Source organism: Mus musculus, chromosome 5 (genome assembly GCF_000001635.26).
Source record: "Mus musculus strain C57BL/6J chromosome 5, GRCm38.p6 C57BL/6J".
Taxonomy (NCBI): domain Eukaryota; kingdom Metazoa; phylum Chordata; class Mammalia; order Rodentia; family Muridae; genus Mus; species Mus musculus.
This window is the reverse complement of record NC_000071.6, coordinates 34,285,448-34,303,382: the sequence shown is the minus strand read 5'-3', so window position 1 is coordinate 34,303,382 and position 17,935 is coordinate 34,285,448. Positions and strand designations below refer to the sequence as shown.

At 50.5% G+C, this 17,935-nt stretch overlaps 2 protein-coding genes across 14 annotated transcripts in view; one reads left to right on the top strand and one right to left on the bottom strand.

The window, feature by feature from the left end:
• Cfap99 (cilia and flagella associated protein 99) overlaps positions 1-16,656 on the bottom strand; it is a 42,135-nt gene extending 25,479 nt beyond the window's left edge. For 4 of the 10 annotated variants that reach the window (XM_017321200.2, XM_006504221.4, XM_011240807.3 and 1 more), the window contains exons 1-4: positions 14,623-15,008; positions 5,761-5,889; positions 1,862-2,006; positions 735-829 (exon numbers count right to left, since the gene is read on the bottom strand). In XM_017321200.2, the coding sequence (XP_017176689.1) occupies positions 735-829; positions 1,862-2,006; positions 5,761-5,874 (354 nt within the window). In that variant the 5' untranslated portion in view covers positions 5,875-5,889; positions 14,623-15,008. Of the gene's footprint in view, positions 1-734; positions 938-1,855; positions 2,007-5,760; positions 9,659-14,622; positions 15,009-15,749 lie in introns of those variants that run through there. The other 6 variants (XM_006504218.4, NM_001370805.1, XM_017321199.2 and 3 more) reach the window with 6 other exon arrangements.
• Zfyve28 (zinc finger, FYVE domain containing 28) overlaps positions 15,015-17,935 on the top strand; it is a 93,476-nt gene continuing 90,555 nt past the window's right edge. Inside the window, exon 1 of one of the 4 annotated variants that reach the window (XM_011240727.3) lies at positions 15,015-15,284. In XM_011240727.3, the coding sequence (XP_011239029.2) occupies positions 15,246-15,284 (39 nt within the window). In that variant the 5' untranslated portion in view covers positions 15,015-15,245. The remainder of the gene's footprint in view (positions 15,285-17,935) is intronic. The other 3 variants (XM_006503886.2, XM_011240726.3, NM_001015039.1) reach the window with 3 other exon arrangements.

Genomic DNA, 17,935 nt, shown 5'->3' with positions numbered 1-17,935 from the left:
GGGGGGGACAGAAGGAGAGAGGAGGAAGGAAGAGGAGGTGGAAGCCAATTTGGAGCAGAACCACTTGGCCAGGAGGAATTGCAAGTAGCAAGGGGTCTCATAGCTGGGGAATAAGTTAGTATAGTGATATATTTGCCCAATCTAAGCATATAGTTTATAATTATAATAACTGGGTTGTGTGTGTTTTTACATGGGATTATTGGGGTAAGAAATTGCTGCAAATGGTCACTGTACATCCTGAGAACAGTATGTGGTCTATACCCCCGAGCATTTGGTGAGTCAGCACTGCGGGACCAGGGTAGGAGGCTGGGTGAAGTTTGCTCCGTAGTCATTTTGGATTCCAGCACAAGACAGCAGAGCCTGAGCCAAGTACAATCATGCTTAGCGTAGCACTGGCCAGGGCAGTCCCAAAGCATCTCTCCAAAGATGCCATCGATTTTACTTCTTGGTCATAAACATGAAGTCCTTGCTTAAGATGATTCTGATTGCTTATCTGTCGCAGGGTACTTATGTCATTCACAAACCAACAAGACAGACTTCCCAGAGACAGGGAACATTGTCCTATACAGAAGGTGTCAGCTGGTATTAAGCAGAGAAAAGGTGAACCCACCAGTTTCTCTAGCTGGAGGATGAAAGGTGGGGCTGATTAGACACCAGCGCATCTAGCTCTGGTTCTTGTCTCTCCTGGCTGGCAGCCTCAACCAAATCACCGTGGTGGGGACAGCGGGGCTCACCTTGCACATCTTACGAACAGGCTGAGACTTGATGATGCTGCAGAAAAGCTGGAAGCCAAGCTCCTCCAGCTGGAAGATGGCCAGGTAGCAGATCACTGAGGAGAGAGGTGGTGTGAGGAGCACCCAGCTGCCCTGCAGAGGGGCTCTGTGTGACCTTGGGGGAATTCGGCAGCTGCTGAGAGTCTTGCTGGCAGCACCTCATTCTGTCGGGGCACATAAGGACAGGCCCCTCTAGCAACTACCACTTCATGCTCAGTGATCGTAGATACTGGCCACTTGGGCGGGGCTTTTAGCTTCCACACACATCACACTGCATTTGATCAATTCTCAGAAACCCCAGGATCTCTCTGGGCTAAAGTTATTTCATCTCTAGTTTTGTCGACCTTTGTGAGCTGAGTCACGTTGAAACTTTGGGTATGGAGGCTCCTCTGATGAGACTGCTCATTCTACATCTAAGCCAGGCAGTTAGGGTCAGCCCAGCTTGGCATCTGGCACCAGCTACCTGTCTTAGCCTACCTGTACGCTGTAGCCCTTACCTCTCCACCTCCCTGGGACAGCAGCAAGGCCAACAGTAGATCCTAGGACTAGATCCCTCTTTGCCCTATGAGTAGCACTACCACTGACCACAGACACTGTGTTCTGTAAATATGGACAGTGGTCAGGGGTGGCTCTCATATTTAATCTTTCCCTGGATGATCCAGACTAGCATAGGCTTAATCTCTTCATAGATAACAGGATTAGGGTCATGGATAGACTACAAGAGGTATGTATTTTAACCCAAGCTGCCCTCAGGGGCATTCTCTTTCAGATAAGGGGGTCCAGAGTTTGCATGGGGCAGAAGGATCCATGTCTGCTCCCCACCCAGGTCCCAGTTTCCCCATCTGAGAAGTGAGAAAATACACCTAACCTGGGCTATATACACATTTATGGGCACCTGAGAATCAAGTGAGAGAAAGAGCTAAGGCGGAAGCAGGAGGAGCCGCTTCCTGTGTCCTGAAGCTTGCCTGCTTGTGGGCCTCTTTCAAGTCAACCTGTCAAGGGTCTGTGGCTAGCTTCCTCTCGAGTCCCTGTCTGGAATGGGCAGCGGGCCTGGGCCTCATGGACATGTGGATAGTGGATACACGCACCCTCAAAGAGGCTGTAGTCGGACCACAGGCAGGTATGGCCATCCCGTGCATAGAAGGCATCCACCACGATGGTCAGTAACTTGTGGTATTCAAGGCAGCCAGACAGAACCTCCAAAACAAACCCAAACTTCTGTGGGCTCAGAGTCTGAAAAGGAAAGCCAAGAAAGAGCTCTCCAGGGTCAGGAGAAGGACGACAAAGGTAAGGGACAGATACTCCCACATGGCTGAACAGAGGCCAGATAGTTCAGCTCTCTAGAGTAGTGGGCGATGACCACAGTGATTGGGAGACAGGACCTCCAGCATGAATGAAGATAATGTGGGTTTTATGGGACAAAATAAACATGGAAAGCAATGAGACACAGAAGGATAAGTGTTATGCAAATATTCTCCTATATGAGGATAGGTGAACCCACAGAGACAGAAAGAATGGCAAGCAGGTGGCAGGGGAGGGGACAGGGAGCCAGGCAGCTGGCATTTTGTGGGGATAGATTTTCAGGTCAGGAACATTAGAGGTTATGGAGATGGATGGACTCTGGCTGTACAGACCCGAGAGTGTGCTTTGTGTGAAAATAGGTAAAACGGTCAAAAGTTATGCCATGTGCATTTCACCACAACTTAAAAATGAATTCATATAAAGGCTTTCACATGAAGAAACATTATCCAGAAGAAGGCTGCACGATTAAGGGAAGTCTGCGAGAACTTGTCCTGAATAAAAAGCAGGATGGGAAGTGCTGCTAGTAGGTAGCAGCATGAGTTCTGTTCCCTCAGCCAGGCATAGTGGTTGGTACACACCTTTAACCCCAGCGCTTCGGGTGGAGGCAGGCTGACTTCAAGGCCAGGCAGGAGTACAAAGGAAGACCTTGTCCTGGGAGTCAGAACCATCGGGGTCCACTCATTGCCCCATTACACCACCTCTAAGCACTGCTCTGGGAGCAAGACCTTTGCCACAGGAGCCTTTGGGGGACAATTCAGACCCAAATGATGAGATGACCCATGTGTGATACATGTTAATTGTTTTTAAAAGTAATTAGGGTTTTCAAAGTAATTAAGTTTTGGAGGAAAAGGAAGATGAGGGTATCTGCTAGTGCCAGTACAACACGGACAAATTTGGTGGGACACTTGATGCTGAGTCTTTCCATAAAGAAATTTGGAAAGTAAGTTTCAAGAGCTTTATTTATATCACGACCCTTTAATAGAGCTACTGTACTTCTGGGAAGGGAAGGAAAGCTTCCACAACACAGGAGGTGTCCATGTGCACACATCTGGAGAGGAGGGCTGGGCAGCAGTAGAAACAGGAACCAGGGTCCAACAGCAGGGTGACCCAAGGGTCAAGCATCATTGCTCCGTCCCACAGACCAGTATGACGTGACCATTAAGACAACGTTATGTTAAGATTTACACGACAACAAAATAGCACAAACCACAATGAAACCACGGGCTATGGCTCTGTGGCCATCGAATACATCTGCCCCTTCTCTCTGCATTTCTGCACCCACAGTTCACTGACTCTTCTCTAATAACTTCAAAATTAGTAACTGTTTCCCCACAGTTGGCCACCCCTTTAAAGTTCTCCCTTTCTCCTATGACTGTGAACCCCAGAGCTATCTGGCTGCTTATGTTCTTGATAGTCCAGCCCTGTAGCATCTTTTTATGCTAATACCCACTTGTCCACAGTCTGGGCTCCGACATGACATTTTTCTCCTCACAACCAACCTCTCCATGGGCTAGCTACACAGACTGGGAAGCCAGGTCTGAAGGTTAGACACACAGACCCCGTTGGCCTTCCTGTCTACTCAGTGTCAGGTCTGGACCTTGGGCTCTTAGGGTCTCCTCATCTTGGTGCCTAGGTCCCTCTACCCAGGAAGCCCTATCATGCTTCCAGGGAGCCACTGTTTCTCAAAGTCTGACTCTTCACCACTGCCTGGCTGCCACACTCTGTGCTGCCAGCCACGCTGGCTCAGGTGGACCCAGGCTACTGCCGCTGGACCCATGCTCTGTGCTGCCAGCTGTAACTCAGCTTCATTTACTTAGACGGTGCATTCAGAGATGGTCACATCCACAGTAAGAGGCTCCCAGGGCTGCCATGCACTTAAGGTGTACAGTCTGCCTATCACGTGCCCTGTCCCGAAGCCTTCTGTCAGCCTCTGCCTAGCGGTCTAGGGGTTGTATAACTTTCTGGCAGGTGGCATATCTGGCCTTGACCTGACAGTCGGTATATTACAGCAGGTTTCCGACAGCTGGAGATGAAAGTGTTGTTCAAACTGGGTCAGTACCCAGGGCCCCAAACCATGTTGGCTTCAGAAGGCCTTTGGCAGAACCTGAAAGGACCAGCATCTGAAGCAGGGGCTGCTTCTGTGCCTGAGGAAGAGATCAGCTTCATCCGCTGCCGCCAGCTCTGGATGGCATCATGGTGCAAGACTTCTCAGGAAAAGGCACACAGATGGCCACGACTTTGCCATTTGCCAAGTGACAGCCAGGACTCATTTATGTTAATCTATTGGTTGTTAACAGAGAAAGTGCCTCAAACTAATTATGAACCGCTAAAACTCAGTTTTCTGTAATGGTCATCAGAGACTAATGACACTAACTTCTGTCTTGCTTGAAAGAAAGAGCCCTTCTATCAGAGCCCCGAATGGCTTAGCAGTCCAGGGAGCTTGCTGAGTATTCCAAGTGGGTGGGGGGAGTGGCAAGGACAGTGGAGGAACAAATGGATGGACCAAAAAGGACCAGAAGAAGGCAGTATGGCCAGTGGAGTGGACATGAGGATGGGTAGATGAGATGGGGGGAGGGCACAGCAGAGCAGAGAGGCTCTGCAGAGAGGATACCTCTGTGTCATGTGTGTGGGGAGTCGAGAGCAGAGGAGGCAAGAGGGAGCTTTTGCAGTGACGAGGACAAGGGCTATTCCAGGGCTGAGGTGGGGTGTGGGGATAGGTGCTTGCCTAATCTAGGCAAGGATGGGACACAGCTCTGGATGACTGGGCTTGGGCTGCTGAGATGAGCTGTTTGTGGGGGCCCACAGGGACAGAGAGAATATATATGCTCTAGAGTGGGCATATATGCTACTTATCATTGGATGAGAGAGTCTGGGGTTGGGGAGAGAGGTCTGTGCTGGATGGACGAACTGGACCTACCAGCAGGTAGGGTGACTCTCCTGGGTACCCTGACAAGGAGAGGCTGAAGCCTCTAGGGGAAGGAGACTCGGAACAGATCGTGTTCAGGGAGCCAATCAGAATGCTACAGAGCTGCTGTATAGGATGGCAATCTGGGCAGAGTCTGGAGCTGCCAATAGAGGGGGTGGCAAGTCTGATGGGGGAGGGATGTGCTTTGGAGATTTAACCATCCAAAACTCTCTTGGAAGTGTAGTGTAGCTGCCACTGTGACAGGCTCAGATGAAATAGTCCAGAGACATGCTCTGCCTGTCTGCCTCTCTCTCACCTTCTGCAGTGGGACACGCTGTTGCTGTCTTGGATGTCTCAGCTTCCAGAATCTTTTGTTTGTTTGTTTGTTTGTTTGTTTGGAGACAGGGTTTTTCTGTGTAGCCCTGGCTGACCTGAAACTCACTCTGTAGACCAGGCTGGCCTCGAACTCAGAAATCCACCTACCTCTGCCTCTCGAGTGCTGGGATTAAAGGCGTGCACCAGAATCTTGAGAGCTATATTCTGTACAGTTGTCCCAGCCTCAGGCCTGTTATAGCAATGCTTACAGGCTAGGTTGGGGGCCTAAGGGTGGAAGCATTTAGTAAGGCTCAGACTCTGTACAGGACCTTCTAGAGAGCCTTGCCTCACACTTCTCCCCAAAGGAAGGAATGGATCTCATGCTGCTTGTGGGAAGGTGAAATGTAGACGACACATGTCACTGATGTGGTCCCCTAGGAAGCCAGGTAGCTCCCCTGACCGTACCTGCTGTAAGGAGGTGAATACTGTCTCCACGAATTGCTCAGGATTGTCCTTTCCAGGCTTAAATTTGTCAAGCTGCTTTATCACAATCTCAATGCATTTTTCATAGTAGGTCATCTTTGGAGCAGGGTCCTAAAACACACCAACACAAGTCACGTTATCCACAGCCTCTGAGTTGCCAGTTTAGCTGTTGGCAGAAGTAGTTGCAGGACCCTTCTCCACACCAACAGGAAGTCCACGAGGGTTCTGGGTTCAGCAGTGAGATTTTGGAGGTAGGGGTTTGGGCTCAGGTAAACTCAAACCCACTATTTGGTTAGTTCATCTTAGGCCTCTGCTGCACAGGGGGTCTGTTTGGCCTCGGTGGGCCCACTGTTAGGTCACTACTTAGCTCCAGCCTCAGCTCTCTGTGCCCTAGGTTTCAAGGCAGCCACCAAAGCCTCACGGCAGGTTGTGAGTAGGGTGACCCCTAGAATGGGCTCAGGTCAGAAAGCAGGCCTCTGAACACTCCTCGGTCCAGGTGGGTGGCTGGTTTCCCAGCAGGTTCTATCCAGAGCAGGCAAAGATGACAGGGTCAGGAAAGGCTGGGGAGTTTCCAGGTGCTGTGTCATGTGAATAGCATGACCCATGTTCACACATCCAATAAATAGAAATAGTAAGAAACATTTCGATTAAAATGAAAAATAAATAAATGGAGAGAGCTGAGCACTAATACACACTCACCCCTGTTTCCTAACTGTGCATGTGATGCGACCGGCTGCTGCGGCTCCTGCTGCTTTGACCTCCCTATCAGGATGGGCCAAGACTTGAACTGTGAGATTAAATAAAACCTTTTCTCCCTGAAGTTGCTTTTGTTAGTATTCATCATAGAAACAGGACAAGAAAGCAAGGTCCCCTGTGTGAAGGCCAGTCCTGGCCAGCCATGCCAAGCCTAGTAGCTTATCTTTGAAGATCAAGGAGCTATTATTCTAAGTGGTCAAAGTACCAATGAGAGTTTAAGAAAGAAGAGAGAAAGAGGATAGGAATATGCTCAGAACTGAAGGATGCAGCTTTCCAGAAGGGTGAGGCCTCTGCAGAACTCACACTAAGTTAGGGTACTCCAGTGCTCTCAGTAGGGATTGGGATTAGAACCAGAGGGTCATCTGTCAAAGGTCCTGCTTGACCCCTGAGCAATCCAGAGAAACAGGCAGGGGTCTGGGAAGCTGAGGTTGAACCCAAGGGAATGTGGTTGTGGAGGAAATGCAGATGGCTCTAAATCAGTGTTCTTAACCTTCTTAGTGCTGTGACCCTTTAATACAGTTAGTTCCTCGTGTTGTGGTGAGCCATTTTCACTGCTACTCCATAGCTGCAGTTTCGCTACTGCTGTGAATCGTAATGTAAATATCAGGATTCCCGATGTACGACCCCGTGAAAGAGCTGTTCAAGTCCCAAAGGGGTCAAGACACACAGACTGAGAATTGCTGCTCTAGGGTAACAGCCAGTGGGTGCCAAGACAAAGAAGCCAGAGGAAGAGGATGGGGTTTTTCTGACATCTTTGGGGGATGCCTCTATGTGGAGGAGCTGCCAGGGAAGCTTCAGTGAATAGTTGGGGGGGGGGGAGGCTGGGATCACTGAGGACCAGAGCCCCGTGTACCCTGGCTGCATTCTGGGCCAGCATACTCATAACAGGGCTGCAGACACACAGGCACCACCAGCCTCACTGAGAAAGACCCCATGGAGTCCGGAAACTTGTTTGAAGCCTTGGTACCATGAATAGGATCTAGGGGCGCAACAAGGAAACTCCATAGGTACCCAGGAAAGGCACAGCTAGGACTCCATCCCTGCTCAGCCCAAGACGACAGGTAACAGGGCAACTTTTCTTATGCCTAGAAACTCTCAGTGCAATCTCATGGTAGATTCCTCGTGGGTTAGTGGGGACTTTGATGATAAAAGGCAGGAGGAGACATATCACACACAGATCCACACCTGTCAAATGCAGCCAGGTATGGCATTCATGTAGGGAGAGGTCTAGGGCTGACCTGCACCCTGTGAAACCGCCTCCCTGGAGACTGTCCACTGGAGCCCTCTACCCTATAAGGATCATTTACTGTTGGAGGGCTGGAGGGTAGGAGAAAGACTCTGAGGGCTCCTAGGGTCCTCTCCCTCTCTGGTCACTCAAGTTACTCTACTGAGCTTCCTGGTGAGAGACTTGAATGCTGAGAGGAGGCTTCTGGGAACTCCTGCCTACTCTGCTCCCCACTGCATGATCATTCTGAATGAGCAATAGATGGGCTTCATGCCCAGTGGCCATTTCACCCTCTCTCTGAATGTGGCTTCTCTTGGGAGGGACAGAAAAGGCCAGACATTTAGCTATGCTGACATGGTTAGATTCAAGCATGGGAGGCCAGGATCATTTTCTGGGACATTGCCTCATAGACTGGGAGACCTGTGGCTTCCCCTCTGGCGCGCTCTCTCTCTCTCTCTCTCTCTCTCTCTCTCTCTCTCTCTCTGTGTGTGTGTGTGTGTGTGTGTCTGTCTGTCTGTCAGGGAGGGGGAGGGAGGGCTGGTGATCTGGCCATTATTCAAGGAGTTGGAGCTAGAGCCCCTCCCTGAGACTATACCTACCAGGCAGTACCCTGGAGGTCTGCTCCTGTCCTGGCTCTACCCCTTGTCTGGTCAGTTCTGCAAGCCCTGATGTCATTGGCTATGCAGGACCTTTGCCCTCTTTATCTGGAACAGTTCTTGGGGCCCTTTGTTCCACTCGGGATCTCTCCTAAGTAGAAAACAATCTCAGACACTCCAGGAATCTTGGCTAAAGGCAGCCTGTGGGTGTGGGGAGGTCCTTCCTCCTTTGTGTGTTTGTATGTATGTGTGTGTGTGTGTTGCAGGGGAATTGGAGGGGTGGGGGTGAGGGTGAAGAGGGAGGATAGCTGGACTCCCGCAAGCATTTACCAAGTACTCCAACTCCTAGTTACTAGTGTCCTGGTGGCAAACACGGCACTGACAGGTAGCTCTAGAGAGAACATTAGTTCTGAAAAGATTATCCACCTCTATAGTTTTCAGCGCCCCAGCAAAACAGTTTTTCCCAGCCAGGTGCAGCTAGTGGACAAAAGACATGTCTAGACACAGTAAGCACTGGCTCTCACTTCCCATGCCTCTGACAGTATCAGAGTCCTTGCTGGAGGTGGTAGGGTGCAGGCTGCCAACTCAATCAGAGTCAGTTACTTGTGTGCATGGAATCCTTTTCCCCTGGCCTCACTTTTGAGATAGAGGATGTGTCTATGTGAAGTCTTAATTACATTCACCTAGTCTCCCAGCCCGGCCCCTCCCAAGGCACCAAGACTGAGCTGAGGTTCCTGAGGGCATTGGGTGGGGTGGGAACAGCAGTGGGCCCCAGGGCTTTGGCTTTGTCTGTTATGGGAGAAGTGGAGAGGTGAGGTCTCAAGAGTCTGTTCCCACGTTCTGTTGCCGTGGGACCCAGAGAGGTCTCTCAGCATGTGACAAGCTTCAGTCCAAAGTCTTCTCTTTCACTGGGGTCTTTCAGTGGCTAAGAAGCCTCTTTCTTATGACCCCTGAACCTCAAATCCTCCACCCTTTCTCTACCCATTAGCTTAGGGGAATCTCTCAACATCGAGTTACATGCTTACACTGCCTTCTCTGCCTGGGAGTCCCTCAAGGAAACCTCTGAAGTCAATTAAACATTCATTAAGTCTTGGTAAGTGTGGTGAGCAGGTCCCCGCCTGTCACCTAAACTTGGCCTAGGCCTAGAGTGATCTATGAAGGATGAACACAAAAATAGAAAAAGGTGTAAGTAGCTAAGGCAGGTTCCTCATCTGATCTGAAAGACAGTCACAGGTGGCCAGGATAAAACCGACAAGAACACACCGACTAAACTTAGGACCTCCGATATCTAGGTTTCTGTCACCGAGTTTCATCTAGACCCAGACTTACTTTAAAAAAAAAAAAAAAAGAAAAAAGTTAGGGTTGTTGAGATGGCTCAGTGGTTAAGAGCACTGACTGCTTTTCCAGAGGTCCTGAGTTCAGTCCCCAACAACCCAACCGCATGGTGGCTTACAACCATCTATAATGTGATCTGATGCCCTCTTCTGGCACACAGGTGTATATGCAGATAGAGCACTCGTGTACCTAAAATAAATAAATAAATCTTTAAAAACAAGTCTCTTATGATTAGACAGTTTCGTACATGTGGACAATATGCTTTAACCTCACTCATCCCACACAATGACTTTTTTTTTCTTTTTTTCGAGACAGGGCTTCTCTGTGTAGCCTTAGCTGTCCTGGAACTCACTCTGTAGACCAGGCTGGCCTTGAACTCAGAAATCCTCCTGCCTCTGCCTCCCAAGTGCTGGGATTAAAGGGGTGCGCCACCACTGCCCTGCACACATTGACTTTATAAATTGTCTGCTTTTACTAACTTTTACTAACATGAGTCCTTTATACAAGACGTTTCAGTTTTATTGTCTCATTTAACTGGGGGGATAGATTCTCTGAGAGTATTTTCTAAGGAAACAAGAGAACAAGCCCATGTTGAGGAGTTTGGAGTGGGGAATCTGGTTCCCTATCCCCAAAGAGATTTTCTTTCTGTGAGAGCCTGGGGTGTGGCCTCAAATGCCTCACTTGCTCTGTCAAAGAAGTGAGGTAAAGGAGACCAGTACACACATAGCCAGGACCCAGAGCAAAGAACACAGGCAGGCAAAGAAAGCATTTTTATAGACTCCCAGTTAAAGACCTAGGAATGGGGCTCAGCCAGGAAGCACTAGCCTAAAAAGCCAAGCCTTGGATTCTATCGTCAGCACCAAGGAAAACAAAACCAGAACAGAACACAGAGCAAATGTCCTGGACACAGTGCTGAGAAGTGGCTGCTCTTCTCCACAGGTTCAAGGCAGCAGTTCGTGACTGCAGGGAGTCAAGGTAGCAGGAGCCTGGCCAATGACCACATTGCATGCAGAATGTGAAAGGAAACTAAATACATCTAGTGCACAAAGGAAAACAGAGGGATGGTCGCATCCTAAGGTTCGGCTTGCCTTCTCCGCAGTAATTGTAATCATTGTGTACAGCCCAGGATCCCTGGTGGGACACCCAGACCATGGACTGGTCCTGCTCACAGTTAAGGTGAGTGAGTCTTTCCACAGGGTTAAGGTAATCAAGATTACACCCTCCCACCCAGGCAGGCATGTCCAGTGGTCTCTCAGGTTGTCGAGGTCCTATCTACATGCTAACTATCATTAGATACTCTGATGGGAATATTAGATTTTCCTTTTTCAGTAAGTTTCCAATCTGGAAGCCCAGGTCTTGGGCTGAATTGATGTGGATGTGTTGCCCAGGGTGCCAGGGAGCAAAGACTGCTTCCTGCTCCCCTGCTATGGAGCCTGTGTGTCTCTGCAAAAAGGGTGGGTCAAGTGCCCGAGGCTGACCTGAGTCAGGGAGGATGGAAGGAATTAATTCAAGCCCTCCCAGGTCTAGAGTTGACCTTGGTAGAGGATCCAAATGGAATGGACCAAAGAACCAACCTGAAGGTGGGAGGGAGCTCCCAGGAGCCAGCCTGACCCTCTGCTCACTGTGTGGTGGAGGCTGCCTTGCCCCACACCTGGGCAAAGAGCAGGTGCTTTGTGAGGGTGGATAGACTCTGAATCCCCTCTGAAATTCACCTAAAGTTTGAGAAAAACAATCATATCTGCGACTGGAGAACAGGCATGGGCTCAGCCAACTCTGAAGCATGCTTCGAGCACCTCAACTCTACACTAAGTTTTGGTTTAATTTTTTTCTTGTTTATTTTTGTTTTGGGGAAGGTGGTCTTGATATGTAGTGGAGTCTGGCTTCAAAATCTCCATCCTCCTGCCTCTGCTTCCTCAGTGCTGGGATCACAGGCCCACATATCCACAGCCAGACTCAGCTTTACTTAAAATAATTGTCTGTTTACTTGCTTTTAGTGCAAGAGACAGAACCCACAGCATCTCCTACACTGGGTAATTGGTCCAATACTGAGCCACATCTCAAGTATCTCAGTATTATTTAGTTTGCGGGTGAGAATTGAGATCTAACTCCTAAGTGGATTGATTACCTTTAAATATGGCTCTTTAACTCCATTCTCGAATCAGGGCTCAATGGTCTGGCCCTTGAGGTAACCTGGAAGGCAGGCTGAAGCAAGCAAGGAGGGTTCGTTTCTATCAGATGCAATCCACTTCAACAGCTTAGGCCATATCAAACATATGTTAGTGAAAGCACCCTCTTTCCCCACAACTAAAGCTGCTCTGCTAAGTGTGGCGGCTACTGTTGAGGTTTTGTCTTTTACTGTGTATCACAATGTTAAGTGTTGGGGGAGGGGAAAGACCAGGAGTCTGCACATAGACCTAAGTGACCCTGCCCCCAGGCTATTTCTGATTGGTATATAAAGATGCCAATAGCTAATAGCTGAGCAGAAGAGACATCGGTGGGGTTTAGATTTTCTGGGCTTGGGATTGGAGAAGAACCATGAGAAGAAGAAGGTGCAGGAGGAAGGAGAAGCCACCATAGGTTTAGATGAGCTGGCCTCGAGGGCTGGCCAATTGAAGTTAAGAGCAGCCCAGATGAAACATAGTAAGTAGTAAGTAATAATTTGGGGTTATCAATAGGAAAGTAGATTCTAATTGCATATAAGGTAGGTATCTGCTCAGCTGTTGTGCTGTTTAAGGCTTATTGTAAATATAAAGGTTGTGTCTTTTATCCATGAACTAAATGGTCAAAGACTGTGTAGAAACCCCAGGTTGGAATTAAAAATTTCTACAACAGGCTATGAAGCCACTCCTTGCAGCTTTCTCTTCCCTCCTGAACTACAAAGCCTGACTCTCACTTGGGCCTATTGTTACCCAACCGGTCAGTGACATTTCTCAGCCTCCTTGAAAGCTGGCTATGGTCGTGTGTACAAGTTCTTCCATCTCTCAGAAGTACTAGAGAATAAACTGTGGGAGCATTAGCCTGAAGTGTAGGACATCTCTTTCTTCTCTTTTCCAGTAGGTTCATGGGCTTAGGAGGCGATGGCTAGAACCAGTGCAGCCATCCTGAATCCTCAGTAAACAGGTCAAGGATGGTAGCCAGAAAGCTGGTTCCTGTTGCATGTCCAGAATTACCTCTGCACACATCTCTCTCTCTTTTTTAAAGATTTATATGTAAGTACACTGTAGCTGACTTCAGACACACCAGAAGAGGGCATCAGATCTCATTACGGGTGGTTGTGAGCCACCATGTGGTTGTTGGGTTTTGAACTCAGAACCTTCAAAAGAGTAGTCAGTGCTCTTACCCGCTGAGCCATCTCACCAGCCCTGCACACATCTCTTGAATGTGAACAAATCTGTCATGCTGGGATCTTTCTGCCTATAGTTAAGCCTGATCCTGATATACCTACCTCCTTGGGCTCAGCCTTTATCTTGGGCACAACTTCCAATATGAAGCATAGAAACAGCTTCTGCACAGTAATAGCCCCAGGCTTTGGAGTTGGCCAAGGGTGAACAGACACCAGATAATTTATTAATCTACTTACTACTGGACATGAATTCATGTGTCTGCTCAACGTCTTCACTTGGAGAAGATGATGGCTTTGGGAAGAGCTGCTTTTAGTTTTCTTTTAAAATTTTTTTACTTATTTTTATGTGCGTGTATATATGGGTGCATATGTAAGTGTGTGCACTTCCATGGGGCGGCCAGAAAATGACCGTAGTGTAGCCCTGGCTGTCCTGGAACTCACTTTGTAGACCAGGATGGCCTCAAACTCAGAAATCTGCCTGCCTCTGCCTCCCAAGTGCTGGGATTAAAGGCGTGCGCCGCCACGCCCAGCTCCACCTTGTGTTTTGGGCAGAGTTTCCCATTATTGTGGTGCTCACCAACTAGGCAATAGGCTACATTGACTAGTGAACCCCGTGGGTCCATCTTCTTAGCCTCTGAAGTGCAGCGATTGTAAATGTCATAATGCCTGGCCTTTTTTACAAAAATATATTTATTTCTTATGTTTATGTGTATTTGCCTGCATGTATGTATGTGCATCACATGCATGCAGGGCCCATGAAGTCCAGAAGAGGGGTTTGATTATTTGGAGGTGGAGTTACAGAAAGTTGTGAGCAGCCATGGAGGTGCTGGTGACTGAATCTGGGGCCTTGCCAAGAGCACCCACTGCTCTTAATCACCGTGCTATCTCTCCAGTCCATGCCTAGGGTTTTTGTTTTTGTTTTTGTTTTTCCAGTGAGTTCTGGCATGCTGAACCTTCTTCCACTAATTAGGCAAACACGTCACTGATTGAGCTATCTTCCCAGCCCCACAAGCAGTTTTTATGACTGAGAGAGTATACAGTTGTGGACATGTTGACTCTAAGGTGATCTGTTAGTTGTACAAATAGTGAAGAACAGGCAAACATCTGAATTCAAGCATTTAGGCTGGAGGGAAAAAATGTTTTTAAAACCACGTAGCTGCCTGGAACTACATAGAAATGGGTGGAGAGCAGCTTCCAAGGAGTAAGAAGGGAGCTACAAAGCAGGTCCAGGGCTGAGGGGCTAAGGGAAGATGCAGGAACTGCTAGGGTACACACACTGTATTAAGAGGTAGTCATCTGGGTCACCTGTTAACAGAGAGAGAGAGAGAGGGAGAGAGGGAGAGAGGGAGAGAGGGAGGGAGGGAGGGAGGGAGGGAGGGAGGGAGAGGGAGGGAGAGAGAGAGATTGATTGGAGGTGGTGGAAAACACCCTACTTTTATTTTTGGAGGTGGGAAGAAAAGCGCAAAGGTAGCTCGCTAAGGCCAGAAAATAGGCAAAGATTGGAGAACTGGAGAAAACGAGTTAGGGAGAAGAGGATGGGCTGTGCCTGGCTCCCTGTGGCGGCCCCTCACCTTAACCTGCCTGCCTACCTGCGGGCCTCTTGGCCTTCCTTGGCTTTAACCTCGTAGTCTGTCCAGGCGCCGCGGGCGGGAGCGTTCACTGGCCAGCTCCGGTACCCGCAGATCGCCTAGGCATCGTTTGGGCGCCGTCACCTAGCAACGCCGCGCAGGCCCTGCCCGCGGTGGGCGCCGGGACCTGTAGTCCTGAGCCTCCCTCCCTTGGTGCGCGTCCCGGGTGGGGTACGGCGTGGCGTTGGGCGGGGATTGGCGGCCTCGCCGGGCTCGCCCCATCCACCACTTGCAGCGGGCCGGGGGCGTGCGGCGCCTCCGGCGCATGTGCGGTCGTGACCGGCGGAGGCGCTGGGTGCTCTTAAGCCGTGAAGCACCGCGCGCCCTGTGCCCGCGCCTTTCCGCGCGCCCGCCCGCTCGCGGGTTTGGGTCGGCCGCGCGCCGCTTGCTGAGCATCCTTCCGGCCGCGCACCTGCCCCGCGCACCTGCAGCCAGCTGCTCGGCGCTAGGCGCCGCGCACACGATCTGCTTGCTCAAGCAGGTCCCGGCCCTGCCTGCGTGTCCACCCCGCGCCGCAGCCGGACCCGGGCGCAGCGCTGCAGAGGGCGAGGGCCGCCCGGAGCGTGGCTCGGGCCGGCGCGGCGATGATGAACAGATTCCGAAAGTGGCTGTACAAACCCAAGGTGAGCGGCTCCAGCTGCGGACCATGTCCCGGCGTCGCGCTTTCCCCCCTCCAGATCCCTTATCCTGCAGGTCCCTCCTTGATAGATAGACCTCGTTTCCTTGGCCCTGTATGAATTTCTTTCTCCAGTTCATGGGATGCCCTTTCCCTGCATTCCGCGACTTGGACAGACCATGTACCTGGCGCGCATTGACTGCTCTTTTCCAGTACCAGACGGGGCTCTTTCTTTCGGGCCTGGGTGTACTGTCATGTTTCTCCTCGTCTGGATACTAGATGGGCTGGCTCCAGCTCGCACCCAGCGGTCCCAGCCTGCGTGCTCAGAGCCCCTACTTCTCTTGGTTCCCTCTAGCCTCACCGCTGATGCTCCTTCATCTTTTCGCAACACAATTATTCTGTCCTAGGATAGTGGGTCTCCCACCCTCCCTTCGCACTTGGGAACCGACCGTTTCATTCCCCTTTCTCCAACCTTAGGCTTTGGTCAGACTCTTTCTTCCCGTATCTTAGAGGTCCCTCACGCCGCGGTCTGGTCCTCTATCCCAAAACGGAGTAATTGGATCTTGGTCCAGTTCTCATCTCTATCCTGTTCCGGTAGCCGCCTGCACCCTTTTGGATCTCCGACCAGTCCTCTGCCCAGTCGCGGGGTGAGGCTCGTGGAGCTTGAAGCTTCAGTGGGCCGGAGGTGCGATTCACCAGCCAGTTCGGGTCCAGGCGGCGCGCCCCGGCAGCCGTGCCAGTCGCACTGCGGGCGCTGCGTCCCGCTGCCTGCCTGGGGCTGGCAGCCCGGAGCCGGACCCGGTGCGCTCTGTTCGCAGCTGGGCGATGCAAAGCTAGGATCCAGCGAAGATCCAGGACGCAGCTGCGGCGTCCAAAGCTGCGTGTTGGGGGTTGGCGGAGTCTGGGGACGCCAACGCTGGAGGTCTTCAGAGGGTCACGACCTGGGTGGGGTCACTGCAAAGACTAAGGGCGGGAGCAGTGCAGCGGCTGCGTGCTGGTATCTCCGAAGTCAGAGGCCTCCTTCTCTTTGGCCCACCCAAGGAACTGACCGCTCTCCCGCCGTGACTAGCCACATTTCTTGATTTAGGGTTTCTGTCCCAGACTCTGTGAATGGTCTCTCGGAGTGGGGCGAGTATTCTGGAGAGACAGCTGGTCTGTTTGGAAGACTGGCATTTGAGGTTTAGGGGACTTTCAGGGATCTGAATCTGTTACAGTTTTTGTCTGCCGAGGTCGGGAAGTTTTTCCTTAGGTTAGAGAATGTTGGGGTGAAGGCTTACAAAGCATGGGGCTGCCTTTGATCAGCCTCGGACTGGACAGAAGGTATTCTGGAGTCTTGTGCGCTGGTGCAGCAGCGGCTCGTGCTCCTGTCTTCCTGGTTGTGGGCAAATATACTGGGGGGTGGGGTTGTGTGTGGGGAACCCTTGCGACCCTTGCGATGGGTGTGGTTTGAGTCTTGCTTGCCCTTAGCCACGCCCTAGGCGTCTGGCACTCTCTTTGCTGCAATCCCTTCAATGTGCACAGTCCTGCCTGCTGATGGTTAGTGGGTCTGCTAGCGGCTGCAGCAGCTCCTGCTCTGCTTATCTGCACAAGGAGTGCCCCCCGCCCCAATTGAGTGAATTTTTAGCACAAGAAAAACAAAACCAAACGACAACAACAACAACAACAACAACAACACAAGTTCAGTACTGAAAAAGTCATTGCAGAGGTGGGATTTACTTTTTCAATAACAAATGTCAGGGGAGCAGGTGGGAGTGTTTGCATGCCCGAGCTACGTCCCTGTCTCTCAGAATGCTTCTCAGAATGTGTACCGGCTAGTTTTGTGTCAACTTGACATAGCTGGAATTATCACAGAGAAAGGACTTCAGTTGAGGAAATGCCTCCATGAGATCCAACTGTAAGGCTGTAAGGCATTTTCTCAATTAGTGATCAAGGGGAAAAGGCCCCTTGTGCGCCCCCCCCCCCCCAATCTCTAGGCAGGTAGTCTTGGGCTCTACTAGAGAGCAGGCTGAGCAAGCCAGAGGAAGCAAGCCAGTAAAGAACATCCCTCCATGGCCTCTGCATCAGCTCCTGCTTCCTGACCTGCTTGAGTTCCAGTCCTGACTTCCTTGGTGATGAACAGCAGTATGGAAGTGTAAGCTGAATAAACCCTTTCCTCCCCAACTGCTTCTTTGTCATGATGTTTGTGCAGGAATAGAAACCCTGACTAAGACAGAATGCTTGTGGGGCGCTGGGGCGTCCAGGTGCCATTCCAGCAGTGCTACAGTAGGAAAGGTGTGTTCTGTGACCCTCCTTAACTGTTTGAAAGGAAGGAGCAGTGCCTACTTAACCATTGGTTATCACTCACAGTTAATTCACAGTGGTCTTCCTTTGTTGTGCCCCAAAGTTAAGTATCATGTCCATAACGTTCCCTGTTGAGCAGTAGATTGCTTTCTAGGTACAGACCATGGCAAGTGGAGAGCTGAGTTGGTAACTTTGGGTGATTCAGCCCAAAGCCATGTACTTTTTAGAAGGGAAGAGATAGGTTAGACCCCCCCCCCCTGCAGCTGTCCTCTTCCTCATTGTCATTTCTCAATAAGCTGTCTGTTACTGTCCTTGACCTCTGGACTTGAGCCATATCTCTGTCTGAGATCTTGCTCTGGCCATGACTGTCTCCAGAGC